General features: G+C 42.5%; 2 protein-coding genes across 2 annotated transcripts in view; one reads left to right on the top strand and one right to left on the bottom strand.

The window, feature by feature from the left end:
• The window catches only part of PP2D1 (protein phosphatase 2C like domain containing 1), a 141,145-nt gene extending 135,400 nt beyond the window's left edge, over positions 1 to 5,745 (top strand). The window contains exon 3 of the mRNA XM_029589279.1: positions 4,979 to 5,745. Within this exon, the coding sequence (XP_029445139.1) occupies positions 4,979 to 5,697 (719 nt within the window). The 3' untranslated portion in view covers positions 5,698 to 5,745. The remainder of the gene's footprint in view (positions 1 to 4,978) is intronic.
• A 961-nt stretch (positions 5,746 to 6,706) lies between these two features.
• RAB5A (RAB5A, member RAS oncogene family) overlaps positions 6,707 to 27,517 on the bottom strand; it is a 71,770-nt gene continuing 50,959 nt past the window's right edge. Inside the window, exons 4-6 of the mRNA XM_029589278.1 lie at positions 18,382 to 18,504; positions 17,557 to 17,650; positions 6,707 to 7,488 (exon numbers count right to left, since the gene is read on the bottom strand). Coding sequence (XP_029445138.1) covers positions 7,373 to 7,488; positions 17,557 to 17,650; positions 18,382 to 18,504 — 333 coding nt within the window. The 3' untranslated portion in view covers positions 6,707 to 7,372. The remainder of the gene's footprint in view (positions 7,489 to 17,556; positions 17,651 to 18,381; positions 18,505 to 27,517) is intronic.

Raw genomic sequence — 27,517 nt, 5'->3', positions numbered from 1 at the left:
TACCATCCTAGAAGCACAATCCAGATGTATTCCACACATTAAGAAAGGTGGAAAGCAGGCAAAACGATTACCAGCATGGTTAAAAGGGGCGGTGAAAGAAGCTATTTTAGCCAAAAGATCTTCATTCAAAAATTGGAAGAAGGATCCAACAGAGGAAAATAGGAAAATGCATAAACGTTGGCAAGTTAAATGTAAGACATAGTTTATCTTATCAAAGAGAGAATTTGAAAAGAAGTTGGCCATAGAGGCAAAAACTCACAGTAAAAACTTTTTAAAATATATCCGAAGCAGAAAGCCTGTGAGGGAGGCAGTTGGACCATTAGATGCTCGAGGGGTTAAAGGGGCACTTAGAGAAGATAAGGCCATCGCGGAAAGATTAAATGATTTCTTTTCTTCGGTGTTTACTGAAGAGGATGTTGGGAAGGTACCCATACTGGAGGTTTTCACGGGTAATGATTCAGATGGACTGAACCAAATCACGGTGAACCTAGATGTGGTAGACCTGATTGATAAACTGAAGAGTAGTAAATCACCTGGACCGGATGGTATACACCCCAGAGTTCTGAAGGAACTAAAAAATGAAATTTCAGACCTATTAGTAAAAATTTGTAACCTATCATTAAAATTATCCATTGTACCTGAAGACTGGAGGATAGCTAATGTAACCCTAATATTTAAAAAGGGCTCCAGGGGAGATCCGGGAAATTATAGACCGGTTAGCCTGACTTCAATGCCAGGAAAAATAGTGGAAAGTGTTCTAAACATCAAAATCACAGAACATATAGAAAGACATGGTTTAATGGAACAAAGTCAGCATGGCTTTACCCAAGGCAAGTCTTGCCTCACAAATCTGCTTCACTTTTTTGAAGGAGTTAATAAACATGTGGATAAAGGTGAATCTGTAGATGTAGTGTACTTGGATTTTCAGAAGGCATTTGACAACATTCCTCATGAGAGGCTTCTAGGAAAAGTAAAAAGTCATGGGATAGGTGGCGATGTCCTTTTGTGGATTATAAACTGGCTAAAAGACAGGAAACAGAGTAGGATTAAATGGATAATTTTCTCAGTGGAAGGGAGGGGGCAGTGGAGTGCCTCAGGGATCTGTACTGGGACCCTTACTTTTCAATATATTTATAAATGATCTGGAAAGAAATACAACGAGTGAGGTAATCAAATTTGCAGATGATACAAAATTGTTCAGCGTATTTAAATCACAAGCAGATTGTGATAAATTGCAGGAAGACCTTGTGAGGCTGGAAAATTGGGCATCTAAATGGCAGATGAAATTTAATGTGGACAAGTGCAAGGTGATGCATATAGGGAAAAATAACCCATGCTATAGTTACACAATGTTAGGTTCCATATTAGGTGCTACTACCCAAGAAAGATCTAGGCGTCATAGTGGATAACACATTGAAATCATCGGTTCAGTATGCTGCGGCAGCCAAAAAAGCTAACAGAATTTTGGGAATTATTAGAAAGGGAATGGTGAATAAAACAGAGAATGTCATAATGCCTCTGTATCACTCCATGGTGAGACCGCACCTTGAATATTGTGTACAATTCTGGTCACCGCATCTCAAAAAGATATAATTGCGATGGAGAAGGTACAGAGAAGGGCTACCAAAATGATAAAGGGAATGGAACAGCTCTCCTATGAGGAAAGACTAAAAAGGTTAGGACTTTTCAGCCTGGAGAAGAGACGGCTGAGGGGGGATATAATAGAGGTGTTTAAAATCATGAGAGGTCTAGAACAGGTAGATGTGAATTGTTTTTTTTTACTCTTTCGGATAATAGAAAGACTAGGGGACACTCCATGAAGTTAGCATGTGGCACATTTAAAACTAATCAGAGAAAGTTCTTTTTCACTCAACGCACAATTTCAAATTCTGGAATTTGTTGCCAGAGTATGTGGTTAGGGGAGTTAGTATAGCTGTGTTTAAAAAAGGATTGTATAAGTTCTTGGACGAGAAGTCCATTACCTGCTATTAATTAAGTTGACTTAGATAATAACCACCGCTATTACTAGCAACGGTAACATGGAATAGACTTAGTTTTTAGGTACTTGCTAGGATCTTATTGCCTGGATTGGCCACTGTTGGAAACAGGATGCTGGGCTTGATGGACCCTTGGTCTGACCCAGTATGGCATGTTCTTATATCTTTAAATGAGTGAGTACCATTCTATTTCTGCATTTAGACCATGTGGAATAATTGAGTTTATAGTATATATCCAGAATTGTTCTCTGAAATTTAGCTTAATATCAGAGTTTCATTTTCACACCATTGGTTTTCTGGTTGTTATTAATTTACTCCTGTTTGTCGATCTGAGTATTTACCTTTTCTAGACATCTGAATCTACAAACAGGGGAATATATAAGAAATGACTATTTACAGAATCCCAATGTATTGTAACAACCTTTTGCAATCTGATAGTTTTCACTCATACATTCTATGTTCTAAGCTTACCGATTGGGTAATTTTTTATTTATTTATATTTTATCAAATGTTACAACATATGTTCAATGAGAAACATGTATACAACATAAACTTCTGTTATACAATTCTAGTTTCTTCAATTGTTTACCTCATAACTTTTTTTAAATCTCCTCCCTCCATATCCCCCCCCCCCATTGATGTCTACACCGGATATGGTCCAGAAGAAGAAACTTTTATACATCCCAGGAATTATGCCACAGGTTTACAATGTGGCTATCCTATGCGTGTAATTAAGCCATCATATAAAAGGACATTAAATACAGAAAGACATTGGTTACTTTGACAATAAAAAACCTTCAGAAAATTGGTTGGTATGCACAATTCAGATAAATCACAAGCAATAACTTAAGTGCTGCACAAGCATTGGCATGTATTGTGCCTCCATGCTTTATTCCAAGAATATCCAATGGTGACCTACATGAAAGGAAAAAGTGTGAAATATTTTAGTTAACTCTTTGCTACCAGCACCTGAAGATATAGGACCTAGGCAATCAAGAGAACATAAACCCTGTGGGGAAATGCTTTATGTGCAATACCACAACCACTATCATTTTGGCAAGATCCAATTTCAGGATGCCATTTCGACATATGTGGACACACAAATTGTACATCAAAAAAAGTGGTTTATGTCATTCAATGTCCTTGCGGTTTACTGTATACAGAACACACAAGAAGGTTGATAAAAATCCAATTGACATTATCAAATCTGTATATCCATGAAAAAACTACAAGCGACGATGGTTTCCCACTGAGTTCAATTTTCACATGGTTTTGCGGTGTTAAGAGTGGTGGATAATTGAGCAAATCATCCCCTTGGTGCAGGACTAAGACTGATATTAAGTTATATTTCAGAGAACAATTCTGCATATATAGTGTAAACTCAATTATTCCACATGGTCTAAATGCAGAAATAGAATGGTACTTGCACAATTAAAGATATGTCCAGATAGATACTGGTGATGTCATCCATCCTCTCTTTTCTAATTAGTGAAAACATCCTTGAAGAACTAGATACTGATGTCCTTTTTCTAGACATATTTTCAATTGGCACATAAAAAAGGTTTAAGGTCATAAAAGTTAACTGAACTTCCAGGGTTGTAATCTACCCCAGCAAAAAATGCTCCTGAATAGCGACAGAAAAGATGGTGTGCAGCTCTTTACACAATGTGCTATAAACTAGTATTATATTTTAATTTTTATTTCCATTTCTTTTATAGTATATCATTTGAATACAATAATCCCCTGATCCAGAAAAAAAAAGTTTCTGAAACATGGTGGGTCTCGGGATTCTTGGGATTACAATATAACAAGTAACTGCTGAAAGATAAATGTTGGGATTACTACCTGATAATCCCCTTTTCCTTAGTGTAGACAGATGGACTCAGAACAAATGGGATAGTATCCGCGTGCTAGCAGTTGGAGATGGATCTGACGTCAGCACCGGGGTGTATATATCCCCACAGGAAGCGTAGCTACTCAGTAATCTTCCTTGCAAAAGCTGTTAGAGATGTGTGTACTGACGCTCAGTGAAAAGTGAAACAGGATTCCCCTGACCGATTGATAGTGGCTGGAGACCGCCAGCATTCCCAACCAGAAGGCGTGGACACCTGGTAGAGTGTACGCTGACATGGAAACAAATGACATGGCTTACCTTGAATCGGTGATACCCATGTACGCAGGCAGCTGGGTGGGATGCTGAGTCCATCTGTCTACACTAAGGAAAAGGGGATTATCAGGTAGTAATCCCAACATTTCCTGGCGTGTAGCCAGATGGACTCAGAACAAATGGGATGTACAAAAGCTTTACTCCCAGCTCGGGCGGGAGGCTGCCTGAGGCCCATGTAGTACCGCCCTTGCAAATGCCGAGTCCTCCCTGGCCTGGACATCCAGACGATAGAACCTGAAGAAGGTATGGAGGGAGGACCACGTCGCCGCTTTATAGACTTCCGCAGGCGATAGCATCCTGGATTCTGCCTTTGGAGACGGAAATTACTGAGTAGCTACGCTTCCTGTGGGGATATATACACCCCCGTGCTGACGTTAGATCCGTCTCCAACTGCTAGCACGCGGATACTATCCCATTTGTTCTGAGTCCATCTGGCTACACACCAGGAAATTGGTAATTTTTGTTTGCATAAAAAAATCAATGAAACGAAAAAAAACCCCCACAATGAAACAGAACCCATGATGATATGAAAAGCAAGGAAAGTCTTTGACCGGGAATGCTTAATATGATGGTCCAATAGCAAATTATCTGTTACATATATTGTTTGGACATTGTGGTTAACATTTATATAGCCAATCTTAACAGACAGAGAACAGAAGGATATATTTTGTCCCGAGTGAAAGAAATACAAACAGGAACAAGAGCTCAGGAATGTAAAATTATAAGAGGTTAATTGCCAATGCAATGGGTCTTGCTGGTTGCTCAAATACATTTGGGGTACAGTTCAAGTTAACACTCTTAAATTCTGTCCTAGGTAACATACATGCAGTGTTATGCAAAGATGGAAAGGGCCGTTGCTTGACTAAAGAACATAGCACATCCAACAAGAAGGAAAGGAACCGGATACGCAAAGGAGGAGCATCAATCAGCACGAATGAACCCTGGGGCCTTGTAGAAGGAACTACAAGAGTTACTCGTGCACTTGGGTGCCATGGGGATTCAAAGCTGAAAAAGTCTGTTATCCCACTACCTTTCACAATTTCTATCCCAATAGAGCAGTCATGGCAATTCCTTATTCTAGCCTCTAGTGGACTGTGGGAAGTCCTCAGTAAGAATGAAGTAGCTGTCATAGCAACTAAGCTGTTCTCCTCCTTTGTAGATAACTACAAAGTTTCCAAGCCAGCAAGCAATCCTCAGTCCAACAACATCCCAATAGATATTCCTGATTTGGGACAGACATCACAATTTGATATGACAGAAGGACAGCAATCTGAAAGTGAGGAAGAGCTTGAAGAAAATGAAAGCACACAAGCAAGCTCAAAAATCGACCTACCTGATGAGAATGAAACACAGTTAGAAGGAACGGGATCACAGAAAGTGGACATAGAAACAATGTACGATAGTGCAGCAGCTTTTATAAGCAAACAACTAGTGAGAAGCGCACTACTGGCAGGTTCTCAAGAAAATGTAACTGTTTTAGTTGCACTCTTACATGGGTGTGACACCATACTTGTTAACACTAAAATCTCATAGCCATAAAAAGCATGGCTTGTAATAAGGTGCAACTTTACAAGGAATGATGTGTAGCTGTCGAGTTTTTGCTGAGGAGCAATCGATTTTTGGTCAAAACATTTTAAGTCCAAGCTGCTCTTTTTTTTTTTTTTTTTTTAAACAATACTCCTCCTTGTTTGGTAACAGAATGCAGTACAAATTTTGCTAAGGATTTGAAAACAGACACGAATCACCACATTTTCGTTCTCATTTTTATACCACTTTATTCAAACCTGAGCACCTCAATATAAAACTAAACATTGGTGAACTGTCATTTCCTTGTCAAGCCCCATTTACTGTAAAATTTACAATCTGTGCATGTTAAGTTTCTGCTACTAGTCGACTATTTAAATAGATTAAATCATCTTTTCTGACACACTTGGTAGATTTCATATAATAAAAATAACTAAATGAATTAGTGCAATATACTGGACAGATCAAAATAAAAGGGACTTTAGAAAACAAGGCTGCAGAGCTCATTATTAACAGACAACAGTACTTATGTTACAGATACCAAGACCATCATTTGTTACAGTTCTGATCATGAAGGAAGAACGTAAAACTCCTTAGAGTAGAAACAAGAAAAACTGTTATCTCTTTAAAGTAACTGTACAATTTTTATACTTTTAAGCTAATCTCTTACAAGTAATATTACAGAAAATATTAAACAAATGTAGACTACAATGTACAGTAGTACCCTATTTACAGTACTTTAACATCAAAATTTAAGATAGTCAAATTGTGTACACATCATTGTTAGTGCAGGAAAGGAAAAAACCCATAGGAACCCTACGTAACGACTGTCAAACAGTCGAACCAACCAGAAAATATGATTTACTTTCTAATGATACAGGAAAAAATAATACATCTCTGAAAAAACTTAGTTCGTTTGTGTCTCCATGAACAGATTATAATGGAGTTTTATATTCTCATCATCATTATTCTGTAAAATCATAAGAATCCAGCCAGGGTGACTATAATTTAAGTACACTTCAACAAAACTAGTTATCAGGGTCGTACCTGTTTTTTTGTGGGTTTTTTTTTTTTTTTAATTTATCATGTGGTGCAAATATTTTAATTTTTGAAAACATAAATTAAAGCATGGAATGTACATTTGAATTATGATAAACTGAAGAAACAGTTATACCAATACTGTGGGGATGAGCTAAAACCATGTTTGTCTTCTAAGAACTAGGAAAAAAAACAACAAAAAACCTCCCAAAGCAGCTGAATAGAGAACAGTTAAAAAAAAAAAAAAAAGCTACATTTCTGTCCCACTGATTGTAACAATGGTAACCATTACCCAGAGCTGGTGCGGCCAGCTGGTTAGCTGTAAGTCCATTAAGTAAATTCTTCTAAACCCCTAACAGCAAACCGATAACCTGTTATACTTTAAAAGCCTTCCAAATGAAGCAAATCTTTTAGCTTTCATGTCTGTTTCCACTGCTGAAAGATTACAGTCAGGTAGTAATACATGCATGTAATTAAAATTATGATCAAAGCACATCAAATGATTCTGTATTAGAAATGTGACCATACTGTAAGTCACTTCACCATCTGGAAGTTGTACTGGGCCATGTGAAACAATCCAATCTCATTGGTATTGACAATTAGAAAGCAGCAGAGCACAGAAGACAGTTTAAAGATACTAAAAGGTTTAGTTACTACAACATTGACTCTTGGGTGGCGGTGTGGGTTCAGTGAGGTCCACTCCTCTACCTCTGACAGAATTAGCTCCTGTATTCTGTGGTTCAGTCTTGGGCAACTTTTTAGCTAAAACAAATAGATCAGAAATAAATGAGCAATAATTCAAAATTTGACATATCTACAGAAATCAGTGGATAACGGTAAGAAACATAAGAAATTGCCATACTGGGTCAGACCAAGGGTCCATCAAGCCCAGTATCCTGTTTTCAACAGTGGCCAATCCAGGCCATAAGAACCTGGCAAGTACCCAAAAACTAAGTACCGTATTTTTCACTCCATAAGATGCACCGGACCATAAGACGCACCTAGGATTCGGAGGGGGAAAATTAAAAAAAATAAATAAAAAAAATAAATGGTGTGCTAAACCGGCTCTGTTCCTGGGCGTCTGTGCATTTTACGGAGCAAATTAGGGGAGTGCATAAAATTCTCTTTTGGCCCCATTTCGTTTTCGGTCCACTCCCCAGATCAGAAAACTTTTATCGTTCTCTTTCTGTAGGAAAAAAACAAACAAAAAAACCCCATTCCAACCCTTTAAATTTAATTAACTACAACTCCCCACCCTCCTGACCCCCTCCCGAAGACCTGCCAAAAGTCCTTGGTGGTCCAGCGGGGGTCCGGGAGCGATCTCCTGCACATGGGCCGTTGGCTGCCATTTTGATTACTGGCAGCCGACGGAGGGTTGTAGTTAATTTTTTTATATTCGCTCCATAAGACGCACAAACATTTCCCCCCCTACTTTTAGGGGAAAAAAATACATCTTATGGAGCGAAAAATACGGTATATCCCATGCTACTGTTGCTAGTAATAGTAGTGGCTATTTTCTAAGTCAACTTGATTCATAGCAGATAATGGACTTCTACAAACCTTTTTTAAACCCAGCTACACTAACCACATCCCCTGGCAGCAAATTCCAGAATTTAATTGTGTACAGAGTGAAAAAGAATTTCTCCAATTAGTTTTAAATGTGCTACATGCTAACTTCATGGAGTGCCCCCTAGTCCTTCTATTATCTGAAAGAGTAAATAAGAACATAAGAAAATGCCATACTGGGTCAGACCAAGGGTCCATCAAGCCCAGCATCCTGTTTCCAACAGTGGCCAATCCAGGCCATAAGAACCTGGCAAGTACCCAAAAACTAAGTCTATTCCATGTTACCATTGCTAATGGCAGTGGCTATTCTCTAAATGAACTTAATAGCAGGTAATGGATTTCTCCTCCAAGAACTTATCCAATCCTTTTTTAAACACAGCTATACTAACTGCACTAACCACATCCTCTGGCAACAAATTCCAGAGTTTAATTGTGCACTGAGTAAAAAAGAACTTTCTCCGATTAGTTTTAAATGTGCCCCATGCTAACTTCATGGAGTGCCCCCTAGTCTATTATCCGAAAGAGTAAATAACCGATTCACATCTACCCGTTCTAGACCTCTCATAATTTTAAACATCTGTATCATGAATATCAGATTCACATTTACCCATTCTAGACCTCTCATGATTTTAAAGACCTCTATCATATCTCCCCCTCAGCCGTCTCTTCTCCAAGCTGAACAGCCCTAATCTCTTTAGCCTTTCCTCATAGGGGAGCTGTTGCATCCCCTTTATCATTTTGGTCACCCTTCTCTGGATAATGTTACATTACAGCAATTTTTTTTAAGGATCAATTTCAAATAAATATTCTCTGGAGATGCATAACAGGTGGATTTTAAAGCCACAAGCTTTATATAAACATAATTTTTACTTTTATATTTCTAGACAAAACATGGCAGTAGGGTGTATTTCATTGCTCTTAACCGGTGACCATGTCCAAAATACAGTAGCATGGATGCTATAAGCATCCAAGAATTCTGGTTTGTCCGAGTTCTAAATAAATTTGTCAACACTCAGCAAAACCTGCAGTAATCAAGTTTAAATGCTGTTCAATCTTTGTAAATCTGAAGAACCTATTATCGCCACAAGCAAGTACAAAATTCTAAACATAGAAGTCTAATATGGATCCCTTGGATTATAAGGTATTCACAGGATGATAGGGAAACCAATTTTAGAAAAAGCAATTGAGATGAGTAATATGTTGCTTTTCATGAAAATGAAGTAAATCCTGGTTGGAGAAAAAAAAAAAACCAAGGAAAAGGAAGGATAATTAATATCTTAAGTTTAAGAATATGAGGCTACATATCTGGCAGCAACATCATTTGTAAACTAGTGATAATCAACAGCTAAATATAAATGGTACTTACAAATTAAAGAATTATTCCCCCCCCCCCCCCCCACTTCCCCAGTTAAATTTCTTGCAGAAGCCATTGATTTAGTGAGTACAGGTTAAGTGGTTTGCTGAGTCTCCTAGCTGAGGCATGTTTGGCAGGGAGCATAAAGGAAGTGCAGAAACTGTGGAGTCCAAGATGGCTGCAGATTAGAGTGGTCACAGACAACCTCGCTCCTCAAAATTCTTACTTGTTGCCTTATTGCCTGAAATTTTTCTTTGAAATGCCTCACATGAAAAGGAAGGCAAAAGCAAAACTGTTACCTCTACGCCCAATTTGGTTACAAGACAGCCGCAAATCGAGGAGATGTTTGCACGACCCGTGCAGCAGCTACCGGAGGGAGGAGCCGCAGGAGACGCCGATGTTGAGCAGACGCTGAGCTCCATGGCAGAAGGAATCTCTCTCAGCCCTGGTGCGCCGAATACCCCGGAAGCACCATCGAGGATCTTTGAAGATGCGACTTTGGATTGGAGAAAAGAACAAATGGCTTCATCAAGAGCTGTAGCCCTGAGAAGAGAAGTGGATATATCACTCTCTTTGGTGAGCCCTGTTTTACATGGTTCCATGGGCTCTGAAGCAGGAGCAAGTCAACAAGATGGTGGAGACGAGGATCCACTGGAACCAGGAGAAAGTGAACCAGAGGTACAGGTAATCTGTAAAACGTTGCTGGTTTAAGCCTCCAATAATAACTTTGGATACAATATGGAATGTTTTGGTTTCAATGGATAATTCCATAAATACCTTGAATGTTATGTTAAAAGAGAATTTACAAAAAACTAAGAAATTAGATACTAAGGTAACAATGTTGGAAAATACTTCGAAAGAAACGGAGCAGAAAATTAAAAAGGTGGAAGAAGTTCCGATTAACCTGGTTAAGTCTGAGACTATTTGCTCTAACAGAATGGAAAAACTGGAGAATGAAGTTAGGAGAGTTAACCTGAGAATACTAAATTTCCCAAGATTGAAAGTGGTATCCCCACGAGAACTGTTTAAAAGTTATCTTATAAATGCTTTGAAATTTCCTGTAGAAGGGATACCTGCTATATCCAAAATATACTATATACCAAGAATAAGGGAAACTAAAGAAGAGCTACAGCGACGAGAAGAACAAGAAACATCGTTAAATATTACTGCTTTGTTGGATCTAACTCTAAAGACAGTCACAGAAACTTGAGACACTTTACTGGTCTCTTTTGTGTTTGCTACAGAAAGAGATTCAGTTCTAAGATTTTTGCTTATGAATCAAGAATATAACTTTCATGGCCATAGAGTTTGGATATACCCGGATGTGACAAAGAATACCCAGGAGAAAAGAAAAAAAATGTCTACAGATGAGGAACAAAGTCACAGCAAGGGGGGGCGAGATTTATTCTTCACTTTCCTGCAAATGTATTATAATTTATCAAGAATCTAGATACATTTTCTTTGACCCTTTACAATTAAGAGCATACCTGGATTCACATTCCTGAGACAGTTTCAGTGGGTTTGGTGCTTAAATGAATAGCATGTGTTACACTCTAAAAGAATATTTTATGTTATAGGAATATTACCTTTTGATAACTGCTCTGCGTGTCTTGGACTCCCAAATTTCCTATTACTTTCAGATAAGAGATTATATTGTTACTTAAAGATGTACTAATCTTTGTAGAAAGAGATGTATTTGTGTTATCTGATATTCTTAGAACAATGTTCCGTAAGAATTGTTGAAATTTCAATAAAAATAAAATTAAAAAAAAAAGTGCAATAGCAACCACTGCTATTCTAGCAACTCTTATTGACCAGTCTACAATTAAGGGACGCACACAAGGGGAATAGTACATTGTATCCAGGGCCGAAGAGAGCAGGAATTAGGCCTGTGCCAGCTAAGAAACGTAGGCCCCTATGTAAGGTTCTGATGTGATACTTAAGAGAAATAGTTTTCTAAATTTCCCAAATAATTTTTATTTAAGAAGGCTTTAGGAGCTTTTTTGTTAGCAAATTCTTCAAATACTATTGAAATTTGTATTTATACATGTTAGAAATAGAGATATTTAGCTTTTTTAAATTTTGCCCAACAAACGTAGGCCCCTTGAACATTGTAGGCCCTAGCCAAATGGCCATGCTGGCACCCCCTCTCTCCTGGAGTGATTGTGTTGTCCTACTGCTACAGAGATTCTGCAGCAGCAAGCTAAACAAAATATGTGGAGGGGTATGACCGAGTGTGTCCAGGGTAATGGAAAGCAGAGGAAAGAAGGGGATAGATCGAATCCATAAATGCACAGAATCACATTTACAATATCATGAAAACCACCACATTTAAATTTTAAATTGGGTCCCATGACATTTGCATAACTAATACCCAGTGAAGTTTGTTTTCTAAAGTACTCTAAAGGTCACTTCCGAAAGAAGGGAGCTTCAGTTCTTCAGAAATAGCAGAATTAGAAAAGGTACAGAGCAAGGCAACCAAAATGATAAAGGAGCTGGGGAAAAACTAAAGAGAAAGCACAGTTGCTTGCCTGTAACAGGTGTTCTCCTAGGACAGCAGGATGTTAGTCCTCACATGTGGGTGACATCATTGGATGGATCCCGGCACAGAGAACTTCTGTCAAACTTTCTAGAAGCTTTGACCTGCACACTGAGCATGCCCAGCGTGCCATTATCCGCGCGTTCACGTGAGGTCCCCTTTCAGTCTCGTAACAGATAAAAATACGAGCGAAAAAATAAAACAAAACACAGGAGAACCCAACTTTGCGAGGAGGCAAGCAGGATTCCTGAGGACTAACATCCTGTTATCCTAGGAAAACACCTGTTACAGGTAAACAACTGCGCTTTCTCCTAGGACAAGCAGGATGGTAGTCCTCACACGTGGGTGAATACCAAGCTCCAGGCTGTGTCTGAATAGCTCAGACCAACAGATGCTGAACAAAGTGCCAACAGGCACAACACAACTGCAGCTCTGCTGTTTGGCAGGAGACTGCCTGGCACCAACCAAGGGCACTAGGCTGGAAGAGTTGGGATCAGATGTGGAAAAGATTGTGCAGGACAAACTGACCAAATGAACTGATCTGTCGCTCATTTTTGTCCAAGCAGTAGAGATCTCCACTTTGTGGCTTGACAAATTTCGATGATGGGAACTGCTTGCAGATGAGCCACTGAATGCCATGGCCTGCACAAAGTGAGCTTTGATGCGGCCAGTCAGCTGAAGGTATTTCCTGTAGTGAGGGAAGATTGCTATGTGAGCGTAAGCCTCCTTGAGATCAAGGGAGCAGAGCCAGTCTCCTCATCTGAGGAGAGGTATCAGCATACCCAGAGAGACCATATTGAACTTTTTTAATAGAAACTTGCTCAATGCCCTGAGGTCAAGAATGGAGCACAAGCCTCTGCTTCTCATTGGTATAAGCAAATATTTCGAATAGAACCCCCAGCCCTGCTGAGAGTGAGGGATGGGCTCTACTGCCCCTGCTGTGGAAGGTGGAGAGTTCTGTCCGAAGTATAGCCTGCTGTGTGGAGGAACCCCATGACAGATATGTGGGAGAGATCTCTTAGAGCCGTTTGAAGTAGAGTCAATACCCCTGATGGGACTACAGCGAGGATCCATCGGTCCGAGGTGATTCCCTCCCAGTGATGGGCGAAGCTGAGGAACCTGCCTCCTACAGGGGGATCCGGCATCAGGGTATACTCGGCTGACTTGTGCTCCCTTGCCGCCACTCAAAACCCCATAGCTGGGGCTTGCGGGGGCGCTGGCTGAGTCCTGGGTGCTCACTGCTGATGAGGGTGGCCCCTAGAGCTAGTGTGTGGTATGCGAGCTCTGAAGGCCGGAGGATAATATTTCTTCTGCCTGTAAAAGGGCTTCCTGGAACTGTGCCTGGAAAGTTTCCTGGTAGAGGAAGGGGCATCTGAGGCGCTAACTGAGAGCTGCTAAAGGGAGGCATGGTGGTCCTTCAACTGGGCCACCGCATCCCGGACCTTATCCCTGAAGAGGCTGTCACCTATGCAGGGAAGATCAGCTAGCTTTTCCTGCAACTCTGGACGGAGGTCAGAGGCACTGAGCCCAGCCATCTTACGGGCACAGATGCCCACAGCGGCTACACGAGCCGCAGTTTCAAAAACATCATAGGAGGACTGCACCTTGTGTTCACCAGCCTCTAGACCTTGCAGACAATAGCAGAAAGAACCTCCTGCTGCTGCTGCAGGGTCTCTGCGAGATCCTGGACACGCTTCCATAGGTTCCGGTTGTACTGAGTCATGTACAACTGGTAGGCAGCAATATGGGCGATAAGCATAGCGCCCTGGAAGACTTTGTAGTCCAAAGACATCGAGCTCCCTATGCTCACACCCCGGAGGGGCATGGGTACGGAGCACCTGGCTTTTTTTTTTTTTTTTTTAAGGACAGACTCCACAACCAACTGGTGGGGGGAGGTGCTGCTTCTCAAAGCCCACAACTTGCTACACCAAATAGGTGGCATCCGCCATCCTATTGAAAGGGGAGATGGATATCAGGTGCTCCCAAATCCGATAGAGGAGATCCTTGAAGATGTCATGGATGGGAACCGCCCAATCTCCTTAGGAGTCGACAAACTGGAGTACTCCAGCATTTTATGTTGTACATCTTCCTCTGTAAGCAGCTGAAAGGGAATAGCCTCGGCCATGGCCCTGACAAAGCTCACGAAGGACAGATCCTCTAGAGGGGACTGGTGCTGTTCCTCAGGCAGGGAAGGCTTGGAGAAGAGGTCGTCTGAGTATTTGGAGGAAGACTCCATGGAATCGGCCCCCCAGAGGTCATAAGGCTGTTCCTCATCACTAGGGCCAACATAATGCGTGTGAGGCCTGTGGGGGATATCAGCCCTGGGCTCCGACGGCTTCAGAGGTCTTGAGGGCACTGTGGGAATCAATGGTTCCCTTGGCATTGAGGGGACCGGGGGCCACAGGAGATCAGAGGAACCCGGTAAAGGCTCGGAACCGAGGCCTTGGGAAAGTGGCATCGACCGTGTCTTTCTCCTCCTCGGATCCAAATGACAGGGAGTGCTCTGGAGGGGGGCATCAGCGGCCACTGGGGAACCAAAGATCCCTTGGGTATCGGTTGCGTCGGTAGGGCGCCTAAGAGGACATCCAGATGCTCAAGCAGAGGTGCAAGGAGAGATGGTGGAGGCTTAGCACCAGTATGGGGGCCGGTGGTGCGGGCGACTCGATGCTTCATGGAGCTCTGAGCACCGTGGTCCAACTGCTTCTGAAAATAGGTGGCATCCGCCACCTATTTTCAGAAGCCACAATTGCCTTCAATCAATCAACCACCTCCTCGCCAGCCTGAACCCAGTCCTAAACACCAACAAGACGGAGATCCTGATATCACATGACGACAAGTACGGACTAAACAAAATACCAATCACTTCTCAAATTAATATCGCCCTGCATGTCAGAGACCTTGGGGTTATTCTGGATAAACAATTCAGCCTAAAAGAATTCATCAATACAACCACAAAAGACTTTCTTCAAACTTCAAGTACTGAAAAAGTTGAAACCCCTCCTCCACTTCCATGACTACCGCACAGTGCTTCAGTCCATCATTTTCTCAAAAATCGACTATTGTAATTCGCTCCTTCTAGGTCTTCCAGCAAACACTATCAGACCCCTGCAGATGGTTCAGAACTCCGCTGCTAGGATCCTGTCCAATAGAAGACAGCACATCACACCCATTCTTCACAACCTACACTGGCTTCCCATCAAATTTAGAATTCTCTACAAAGTCCTTACGATAATCTATAAAGCCATGCACAATCTAACACCTCTTGATCTCATCATTCCTCTACGTCACCATGAATCCTCAAGACCGATTAGATCTGCATACAACGACACACTCTATGCCCCACCAGCAAAGAAAGCCTTAAGGAAACGTGCTCTATCCACCGCTGGTCCCTCTCAATGGAACGCTCTTCCCCCAGAACTCCGACAAGAACCATGCCTACTGACTTTCAAAAAGAAACTTAAAAACCTGGCTATTCAAACTAGCTTACCCATATCCAGACGAGCTTCACCATTACCTTACTTTTCAAACAAGCCTATCCATAACCAGACGAGTATTACCACTAACATACCTCTACAAACATTTCCATGACCTCCTTCACTGACTTATTGTATATTTATTTATTTAACCTTATTTTATTTTTACTTATACTTATTTTAAATTGCACAGGTGGAGATTTACAGTCTTCTGCCTAATCGATTCTTCGTTCTCTAAATGCCTTACTTGTTAACAGTTGCTAATTCTTCCCCCAGTTGTATCTTCTGTTTTCCCAGTTCTATGTAACCTGGTTCCATGTAATGCCTGTTGCAATTTTGTGTGTTACACTGTAAACCGATATGATATGTATCTTGCCACATGAATGTCAGTATAGAAAAGTTCAAAATAAATAAATAAAATCCAGGGAGGCCAGGACTGAGGGAGGGGGATGAGGCATCACCAGCTCTTCCTTGGGTCTCTGAGGTGGCAAGGTGCTGGCCCTGATATCGGTGGGGAATGCCTAGGACTCCCAGGGATGTCGGAGGATGGGGCCTCCAATGGCCGGGGTTGCTTCAGTGGTATTGTGGCCGCCGCCGGCACCACACTGGAACCGGAGCCGTACGCTGATGGCAATCTCCCTTGGTGCTCGGCCCGGTCTTTCCCCAGCACCGAGGAGGCAGAGGACCCTGAAGTCTGGGACTCCGGTGAGATCGTGGAGGATCGGTCACAGTCCCTGTGATCCTTCGAAGAGGTGGCGAGAGGAGTAGCGAGAGGGAGTGTATCAAGGGGCTCCCCCTCAACCCCTCGGTGTCGATGACTCAGACGCAGCTGTGGATGGAGCGGACTTTGCAGAGCTGAAAAGTTTCTTCATCTTATCAAGGTGCGCACGATGCCCTATGGGGGTCATCTGGTCACACAGCTGACACCCATGAACGTTGTGGGAGGCCCCCAGGCAGAGGATAGAAACCTCATGCGGACTCATGATGGCCATGGTCCACGGGCACTGGAGGCACCAACGAAAGCTGGACGATGCCATAAAAGTTATCCAATGTGCAATCGATGACTGGTGGTCATCGAGAGGCGAAGTGCTGGGAATCAACAGCAAAGAAGCGAAAAAAACCCCCCAGCAATTTGAATCTACCACACAGAGGAGGCACTGACCGTGAAGGGGGACCCAATGATGGAACCGGGAAAAAACACTGTACTTTTCAGCAAAAACAAGAAAAGTCTGGAGCTCCACAAATCGCAAGGCAACTGCACCACGGAAAAGAAGAGACTGAAGGTGAACCTCGCATGGACGTACAGATATAGTGGCATGCTCAATGTGCAGATCAAAGTTTCTAGAAACTTTGACAGAAGTTTTCAGTGACGGGCTCCATCTGATGATGTCATCCACATGTGAGGACTACCATCTTGCTTGTCCTAGGAGAAGAGACGGCTAAGGGGAGATATGATAGAGGTCTATAAAATAATAAGTGGAGTGGAATGAGTAAATGTTAATTGGTTTACTCTTCTTTCAAAAAGTACAAAGACCAGGAAACGACAATGAAGTTACTAGGTGATATTTCAAACTAAGAGAAATAATTTTTTTTTACTCAATGCATAATTAAGCTCTGGAATTCATTGCCAGAGGATGTGGTGAAAGCTATTAGTGTAGCTGTGTTTAAAAAAAGGTTTGAATAAGTTCCTGGAGGAAAAGTCCATAAACCATTATTAAGGTAGAGTTGCAGAAATCCACTACATACCTCTGGGATAAGCAGCATGTAATCTATCTATCCTTTGGATCCTGCCAGGTACCTGTGACCTGGATTTGCCAATGTTGGAAACAGGATAATGAGCTGGATGGATTTTTGGTCTGACCCAGTATGGCAAGTCTTATGTTAAGACTCCAGCTTACCTATTGCCATGAAAATTTCATTTACGTTCATTGACGTTTTAGCTGATGTCTCCATGAAGAGTAAGCTGTTGTCATCTGCATAAGCTTGTGCTTCCTGTAAATAATTTCCAATAAGTTATTGCTAATCATGGCAATTATATACTGGAGTAAAACACAGGTACTGGAAATTTACAAATGCATACCATTCAAAAACAACTTTCTGGTTTGTGATAATTAAAAGTGAAGAAAAGACACACACAAAGCCAGGAGGGAAAACGAAAAGCCAACTACCTTAATATAATGGTGCCTTCAAATTCTGAAGGATCTCTTTACCAAAGACCAAACCCTTTTCCCATTTAATTTCACAACTGAACAAAAGGGATGATGGCGGGTGCTGTGAAAATATTTCAACAGCCTGCTTTTTTTTTTTATTTCAAAATTTCAGGACCTACAGAAAACTGACAAATTCCCCAATACTGGAAAAGAACGAGTGAACTGAAGTAGGCAAAAATGCAATGTGCCCTTAAGACAGGATTACCTCTGAAAGGTATGGGCAAACAGGAATACAATACATCCCCTTAGTGACCTCATCCAACTCAATAACAGATCAAGAAAAGCACACATTGGGGCTCAGTTTTGAATCTGATCCAGTGTATCTGAATGCTTTAAAGTATTCTTCATTTCGCATTAAAAGAACCCCAAATTGTGGGTCCTCCTATAATAAACTCTCCAGGAGTAAGAAATATAGATACAAAGATAGATAAGCAGTGATTAGAGAGAGACAGATATATAGATAGAAAGAGAGGAATTAAATAAAATACACAGAGACATACACAAAAAACATACCTGGAAATCTACAGCTCTTTTATTAGCTAGGTCGGCTTTGTTCCCTGAGAAAGCTATTACAATGTTAGGACTCGCTTGTCTCTGAAGTTCTTTGACCCAATTTTTTGCTCTTGCAAAAGACTCCTGTTAAAGTATAAACAATAACTTATTTTTCATTTTCTACCTTTTCTATTTGCCTGTAGTATGCATTTTCTTCCTTTCTTAAAGCTAAATACTGTAATATTGTAAATTCTCAAAATATACATGCAAAAAAAAAAAAAAAGAGAATTATGACACTGTTTCCCCACAGCACAAACACTGTTGAGGTGAAAAAGTATGAAGCCTCTCGTTATAGGAAAAAAATTGTCTTCTTCCTTCTGTACTGTTGACCCTGAGTACTGGGTCTTGTATTTAATTAATGTAATATTGTGCATGACCAAAGATGCAACTAACTTAGTATTCTAATACTAGTAGTTCCAAAGACCATCTTTATTTTATTCCTTGACCTTAGAAGTAATTGCTTCAAAGATTCATTATCTCAACTGGCGAGCTAATAACTGCTGCTACTATAGAAAAGTATGTGGTTTATATTTATGTCAGTAAAAATTATATTCTATTTCTGCTAGCAATTCTCTTCTGCAAAAAAAAAAAAAAAAAAATTGATCTCATTTTGTAATTACAGCTTTGTGTACATTTTTAAAATGTTTGTTCACAGTAAGAATAAAATCCTCTTGCTATATATATTCAAAGATAATGTATACTCTAATAAACATTTAACATGAATTATCACTACAGTTTAAAACCATTGCTTTTCATCTCTGAAATGAGAAATGCAGCAGCACTCTGTGACGCATATTGCAACATGATTTTATGAAGCATGCTAATGCTTTCAAATCTCACTTGTGTGCAGAGACATCTTTACTGATCACTGAAAAGTTTAGCTGAAGAGCACATTGAGGCCTTGCCGCTGTCCTCATTTTTAAGTAACTGAGAATATAGTTGTCTCAAATCTTTGCTTTAGGTAATAATTGAAGCATACAGGTAATTATTTCAATACCAAACTGACAAATAAGATGCAGAAAGATGTAATCTCAGTGATGTAGGATATGGCACCTGTGTTTCACTATCTAGAAGGAATAGCCTAGTGGTTAGAGCAGTGGGCTACGAACCAGGAGACCAGGGTTAGAGTCCCACTGTCACTCCTTGTGACCTTGGGCAAGTCACTTTACCCTCCATTGCCTCAGGTACAAAACTTAGATTGTAAGCCCTCTGGGGATAGGGAAATACCTCCAGTACCTGAATGTAAACAGATAAAATGTCGGTATATATAAAAAAAACCAACAGCTACTAGACTGCATTAATGCACTACTGAAATTTAACTAAGTGGTATATTAAAGTTTTTACAAGCATCAGTCTGAAAATGTAAACACATACCACTAAGTTCAGAAGTTGTAAAATATCTGAACTAATACCTGACAAACCTTTTATCATCGAGTACCAAGCTTCAATCAGTGTAAGACTGCTAGATAAACACTAGTTTTGTGTAGAATGGATGTTCTACCAGCATAAGATCTTGCAGTGCAAGACTGTTTGCCTATTAAAGCAGTCCAGTAACAAAACATGAGACAAACAAGATCATTTGGAACTTCAAGCAGTGATATGGGGGGTTCATACACACACTCAGGTGCTACATATGAAAGAGATAAACCCACCAGTGCACTAATTTTTACCTAGCACCTTCTTTCTAAATATAATCTCAGGGTTTTAAAAGCATTCTGCCACTTCACCAACATATATGCAGCCACCTCCACAATGAACTACCTCCCATCACATTTCTGGTGCTGGGCAGAAAGAATGTTTCCAAATGGATAATAGGAACAATTGTTTTCCCTGTCGCCGCCCCCCCCCCCCCCTCCCCTTTTTTTTTTTTGGCCTTCATTTTCTCTCTTTCCCCTTTGAACAATTTGAATGGTGATAAAGGATGCACTGCTGGCCAAGGACCAAAGAACGTTTCCTGAGAATAAAACTTTCAGCACAGCACTTGCTCCACTGAGTGCCACTGCAGGTTTTCACAGGGCCAGCCAGAACAATGCTATTTTTTTTGGCTAACTCCAGCTGTTCAGACTAGTGGTTCTCAACCCAGCCCCTTGGGACACATCTAACCAGTCTGGTTTTCAGGAACCCTGCCCAGTTTTTTTTTTTTCCATATATAGGGGAAATAGAAGAGCAGTGGACTAAACTACAAGGAGATATTAGAAGGACAACTAATTTTTATTTTTTTTTTTACTTTTCTAACAAAAAAAAGTCTCAATGGTTTTCCAAAGAAGTAGCTGAAAAGGATAGGAAGAGAGATTAGTGTTTATAAATTACCAGAGATTGAAGAGGAAGACAGATGACTATTTATTTTATTTGTGTTTGCATACCGCTGTTCTGTAATCAATCACAACATCTTACAAATTAAAATAAATAAAACACAATGGCAGGTACATAAAATTAGGAAATTATAAACATCAATATAAAACACGCAATCAAAGGTAAAAATGTTATGAAAACAAAGAAAATAAATCTAAGATAAAACTTAAAATTAAATAAAATAAGAAAAATAAAAGTCAAGGATGCCTCTTAATCATCTCAAAAATCTAAGAGAAGCTGGGAAAGAGGTTAAGCATGCAAACTTGCAAATAGAAGAAAAAATGGAAAGTATGGTAAAATGTGGGGACCAGACTTCCCCCCCCCCAGATATGTTAGTGATAGAAGGAAGTGCAAAAGTGGCATTGTGTCAGAGATACAGGAAAGAAATGCGTAGAGGCTGATGGTGTTTAACAAATATTTTTGTTCGGTGTTCATTGTGGAAGGTCCAGAAGCAGGACCATATAAAATGAACACAAACAGGATTGGAAACGAGGTAAACAACTGATTTTCAAAAGTGTGTTTGTGAGGAGCTAACTAAACAAAGTGGGTAAAGCAATCAGACAGTTCCACTGGCTGACCTTTTCAATGCTTCTTTAGAGTTGGGAGTAGTTCTGGAGAACTGGAGACAGGCTCCTAGTCACAAAAGAGGAAGTAAGGAGGAGGCTGAGAACTACAGGCCAGTTAGTCTGGCTTCTGTGGTGAGAAAATTAATGGAATTGCTGCTAAAAGAGGATAATGCAAATTCTACAATCCAATGGGTTACATAATCTGAGGCATGTCTTTTCAGATAAATCCGATCAATTTCTCTCTTTGACTGGGTGACTAGAGTTGGATGGGGAGAACATAAATGCCATACTGGGTCAGACCAAGGGTCCATCAAGCCCAGCATCCTATCTCCAACAGTGGCCAATCCAGGCCATAAGAACCTGGCAAGGAGAGTGCTAGATGTGGTATACTTGGATTTCAGTAAGGCTTGTGACATGGTTCTGCATAGACAACTTATAAATTAAGCATCCTTGGTATAGTTTCTAAAGTGACCGATTGAGTTAGAAACTGGTTTACTGGGAGGCCACAAAAGGCAGTGGTAAACAGAGTTTACACCAAGAAGAAAGCAGAGTTGCTTACCTGTAACAGGTGTTCTCCCAGGACAGCAGGATGTTAGTCCTTACATATGGGTGATATCAGATGGAGCCCCATCACGGAACACTTTTGTCAAAGTTTCTAGAACTTTGACTGGCACCACTGAGCATGACCAGCATGCCACTAGTCCTGGAGCCACCAGGGGTCCCCCCTTCAGTCGTTTGTAGCAAAAGTACGAGCAAAAAATAAAAAAATAAAACACAAGCGAACCCAACTGCGTGGGGTGGCGGGCGGGTTTCGTGAGGACCAACATCCTGCTGTCCTGGGAGAACCCCTGTTACAGTTAAGCAACTCTGCTTTCTCCCAGGACGGTAGTCCTCACATATGGGTGAATAGCAAGCTACAGGCTGAGTCATACGTATGAGGCCAGGCAGCACCGAACATGTGAAACAGGCACGACAACTGGGAAGCTGTTGGCAAAGATGAGGCAGCCTGAAATTGACAGCAGGTCGAGGTAGGACGAGTTTGATTTCTACACTGGAAACAAATTTCTTAGGACAGACTGGCCAAAGACAGAATCCTGTCGCCCAGCCTTGTCCAGGCTGTAGTGAGCTGTGAAGATGTGGAGAGAGCTCCATGTTGCAGCCCTGCAGATGTCAGCCATCAGTACTGAACGGTTGTGTGCTACTGACGTTGCCAGTCCTCTGACTGAGTGTGCCTTAACTCGTCCCTGCAGTGGAAGGCCTGCTTGCTGATAACAGAATGCGATGCAGTCTGCCAACCAGTTTGACAGTGTTTGCTTTCCCACCGCATTCCCAAGTTTGTTCTTATCAAAAGGTACAAAGAATTGGGTGGACTTCCTGTGGGCTGTAGTGCGGTCTAAGTAAAATGCAAGAGCACGCTTACAGTCTAAGGTGTGGAGAGCTCGCTCACCTGGGTGAGCATGAGGTCTTGGAAAGAAAGTTGGTAAGACTATGGACTGATTTAAATGGAAATCAGTTACCACCTTAGGAAGGAATTTAGGGTGAGTGCAGAGAACCACCCAGTCATGGAGGAACCTTCTGTAGGGTAAGTAGGTCACAAAGGCCTGTAACTCACTTACCCTGCAAGCAGACATGATGGCTACTAGGAAGAGTACTTTCCATGAAAGTTATCTGAGTTCACAGGAGTGCGCATGAGCAATGCGAGTATGACATTGAGGTCCCGTGCCACGACCGGTGGCCATAGAGGAGGCTTAAGCTGTACTAAGCCTCTCATGAAGCGACTCACCAGGGGTTGAGCCGTTATCGGGGCATCCCCTATTCCTTGATGGTAAGCAGAGATGGCACTAAGGTGCACTCGGATAGATGATGTCTGGAGACCAGATTCCAAGAGGTGCCAGAGATAATCTAACAGACACGATGTGGGGCAAGAAAAGTGACCCAAGCCCTTCTAAATGCACCACAAGATAAATCTCTTCCATTTAGAGCAGTAGGATTTCTGCGTGGAAGGCTTCCGTGAAGCTACTAGGACTTGAGATACATCATTTGAAAGTTTGAGTGGTTGTAGTATCATCCTTTCAACTTCCAGGCCGTCAGAGAGAGGGCCTGGAGGTTCGGGTGGCGTAACTTGCCGTGATTCTGTGTTATGAGGTTGGGCGACGTGCCCAGGTGAATGGGGTCCTGGACAGAAAGGTTGCGAAGTATGGGGCTATGAGAATCATTAAGCCTCGGTCCTGTTGTAGCTTCAAGAGAGTCTTGCTTATTAGTGGAATCGGAGGATACGCATAAAGCAGGCCTTTGTTCCAGGGAGGGGGCGAAGGCATCCCTGGCTAGTTGCATGCCGGTTCCTGTGCAGGGAGCAGAAGTTTTCCACTTTGGGATTCTGACTGGACGCAAAGAGGTCGATAGTCGGTTGACCCCACCAGTGGAAGATTCTGCTTGCAACCGAGGGATCCAGAGAACATTCGTAGGGCTGGAAACGTCGGCTGAGGCAGTCTGCCAGTGTATTCTGTGTGCTCGCTAGATAAGTGGCTCGCAGAAGAATGGAATGTGACAGGACCCAGGCCCAAATTTGCGCCGCCTCCTGGCAAAGCAATTAAGAGCCCATGCCCCCCTGCTTGCTCAGGTACCACATTGCAACTTGGTTGTCTGTTTGAATCAGGACAACTTTGTTGGAGAGGTAATCCTGAAATGCATAAAGGGCGTACCGCATCTTTCAAAGCTCCAGAAAGTTGATTTGATGGATCGCTTCGGCTTTTGTCCAAGTCCCTTGAGTTTGAAGGCCTTGGACGTGGGCTCCCCAACCTAGGGGGTCATTTTTCAAAATGCGATAGGCCTTTAACGCATGCGAAAACGTGTTTACCGCATGTGATCGTACCATATCGTATGGTGCGATGCAAATTCGCAAAATGGGATGAGTAGGGGCGGAGAGTGGGCAGAGAGAGAGAGAGAGTGGGCAGAGAGAGAGAGAGAGAGAGAGAGACCATCATAGCATGTCCCATACATAGGTATTTGTATCCCTAGGATAGGCCAACCTAGTAACTTGAGGTGGGGATTAGGTAAGAGTGTAGGGGGTTAGGGGCCGCTTTCACATTGTACATGAGATGTACGAACAGAACAGTGGTCTCTTGTGAAGATTAGCTGGCCTTCGGAGTGAGGAAACTCACTCCAAGATGAGATTTGGGCAAGGGTCTCTCAACCTAGCTTGATGTTACCCAGGTAGAGAGTCCATCAAGCTAGGTTGAGAGACCCTTGCCCAAATTGTTCTGTTTGTACGTCTCATGTACAATGTGAAAGCGGCCCCTAACCCCCTACACTCTTACCTAATCCCCACCTCGAGTTACTAGGTTGGCCTATCCTAGGGATACAAATACCTATGTCTGGGACATTCTATGATGGCCAGGCTCTCTCTCGCTCTCTCTCGGGATCATTGAAAAACGGGTCCCCCAGTGGTTGAATGCAGGAAATACATCGGGTTTGGCACTTATCGCAGAATATGAAATGGTATCGCAATGTGCACTAACTTAGCTCTTCGCACAGGTAATTATCGCAAAATGCAATAAATACTACATTAGCATAAAACACGCCCCTTTTGCTATCGCATGCGGTACTTACCACATTTTGATAAATCTAGGCCCTAGGTTGGAGGTCACCTGAGGAGCCGGTTGCTGGAAAGGAAGACCCTCTTGTCAGTTGGCTTTGTGTGTCCACCAGGCAAGGGAAAAAAGAAGCTGGCTGGTTATGTGTACCAAGGACGACAATGGCTATGTAGCTTGTCGCCACTGGGATTTCAGTGTCCATTGGGTCACTCATGGCCAGGCGTGCCATAGGGTGACTGACTGTTGATGTCATGTGGCCAAACAACCCGAGTAGCTGGCCAGCTGAGGCTCTTTTTTTGATGGCGGATAAGCTGGCAAGGTTGGACAGCGTAATCGCACGGTCGTTGGGGTAAGAATGCTCTGAACAGTGTCGTGTCTAGGTCTGCTCCTATTAAGGCGAGAAGATGAGACTGGGTCAATTGGGATTTGGTGTAATTTATTAGAAATTCCAATGAGTTTAGAAGCCTTATGGTGAGACCGAGAGAGTCGAGGGCTCCTTGTTTTGACTGGCTTTTTATGAGCCAGTTGTCCAGGTATGGAAAAACGTATACGCCTCTGCTGTGTAACTGCGCAGCCACAACTGCCAGGCACTTCATAAAGACTCGAGGCTAGGCCGAACGGTAGTACTTTGTATTGATAGTGACTGCGGCCCACCACAAATTGCGATGAGGCGGGGATATCGCAATATGGGCGTATGCGTCTTGCAGGTTGAGAGAGCAGAGCCAATCCCCTTGTTGAAGTGGAGGAAGCATGGTGCCCAGGGACACCATCTTGAACCGTTCCTTGCGAAGAAATGTATTCAAGGCATGGAGGTCCAGAATAGGCCGGAGGCCGCTGGTCTTTTTTGAAATTAGGAAATATCTGGAGTAGATCCCTTTTCCCTGCTAATTCGGTGGAACCGGTTCTACGGCTCTGACCGAAGAGTTGAGAGCTCTGACTCGAATTTCCTTGTGTGGTCGTCCCAGCTCCAGGATAGAATGGGTGGGAAGGCCAGGGGTGTTTTTGAAAAATTTAGACGGTAACCATGGGTTACAATGGACAATGCCCACTGCTCCGTGGTGATTGGATGCCAATTTGCTGCAAAGTGGCACAGGCGCCCCCCCCCCCCCACTGGAATATGGCTGCTACTCTCTGTAATAGAGTCAAAATCCAGACGCAGGGCCAGCTTGTGGAGCTGGCTGTGGTCTAGATGTTCTAGCTTGTCACGCATGTCCCCTCTGAGGTGCCCGAGCCGGTCGTACATGGGACGCAGAAGGGTAATATCTGTGTGACCTGTAGAATTGTTTCTTGGGTTCTCTACGTGTGGCCCTGCGGGCTACGGAGGGAACATCTGGGGAGACATTTGACAACTGGCGCAGGGTCTCATGATGGTCCTTTGGGCCACTGCTTCCTGGATCTTATCCCCGAACAGGTTGTCTCCAGTACAAGGTAGATCTGCCAGTTTGTCCTGCACTTTCGGGCATAGGTCTGAGGCCTTAAGCCAGACCCGGTGTCTAGCACTGATGCCCGCTGCCGAGACTCTGGATGCTGTTTCAAAAGAATCATAGGCAGCTCTGACTTCATGTTTGCCTGCTTCTATTCCTTTTTGTAAGATGGAGGACAAGGCTTCTTGTTGTTGCTGTGGTAATGTCTCTGCAATCTCCTGGACTTGTTTCCAGAGATTTCTATTATATTGGGTCATGTAAAATTGATATGCTGCAATTTGCAATATCAACATGGACCCTTGGAAAATTCTTCGTCCCAACGCATCCAATGCTTTCTGTTCCTTACTGGGAGGAGCAGAGGAATTTGGAGGCTTGGTGCCCGGCACTGGTATGGAACGCCTAGGGGTCCCGGGTCCAGAGGAGTAGGGGGCTCCTCTCCCTGGTCCCTCTTCGCAGATGGCTCGATAGAAGTCGATGCTGCTGCAGTATCTGTGCCGGCACCGGTGTCGATGTTTCCCCTCGGTGGTTGGTCCGGTCTTTCCCCGGCACAGAGAACGATGACGCAGATGTCCTCGATGGAGTCAGCGATGGACGGTCACCCTGTCCATGGTGCTTCTGGCGAATCGTGTCCGAGGTCGGTGGCGCTTGAACTGGCATCGATGGAGCATAAGAACATAAGAAAATGCCATACTGGGTCAGACTAAGGGTCCATTCAAGCCCAGCATCCTGTTTCCAACAGTGGCCAATCCAGGCCATAAGAACCTGGCAAGTACCCAAAAGCTAAGTCTATTCCATGTTACCATTGCTAATGGCAGTGGCTATTCTCTAAGTGAACTTAATAGCAGGTAATGGACTTCTCCTCCAAGAACTTATCCAATCCTTTTTTAAACACAGCTATACTAACTGCACTAACCACATCCTCTGGCAACAAATTCCAGAGTTTAATTGTGCGTTGAGTAAAAAAGAACTTTCTCCGATTAGTTTTAAATGTGCCCCATGCTAACTTCATGGAGTGCCCCCTAGTCTTTCTATTATCCGAAAGAGTAAATAACCGATTCACATCTACCCCTTCTAGACCTCTCAATTTAAACATCTCTATCATATCCCCCCTCGGCCGTCTCTTCTCCAAGCTGAAAAGTCCTAACCTCTTTAGTATTTCCTC

The sequence above is a fragment of the Rhinatrema bivittatum genome, chromosome 2 (genome assembly GCF_901001135.1).
Source record: "Rhinatrema bivittatum chromosome 2, aRhiBiv1.1, whole genome shotgun sequence".
In the NCBI taxonomy this organism is placed as follows: Eukaryota; Metazoa; Chordata; class Amphibia; order Gymnophiona; family Rhinatrematidae; genus Rhinatrema; species Rhinatrema bivittatum.
Note: the sequence above shows the minus strand (reverse complement) of the source record. Positions and strands in the feature narration are given on the sequence as shown.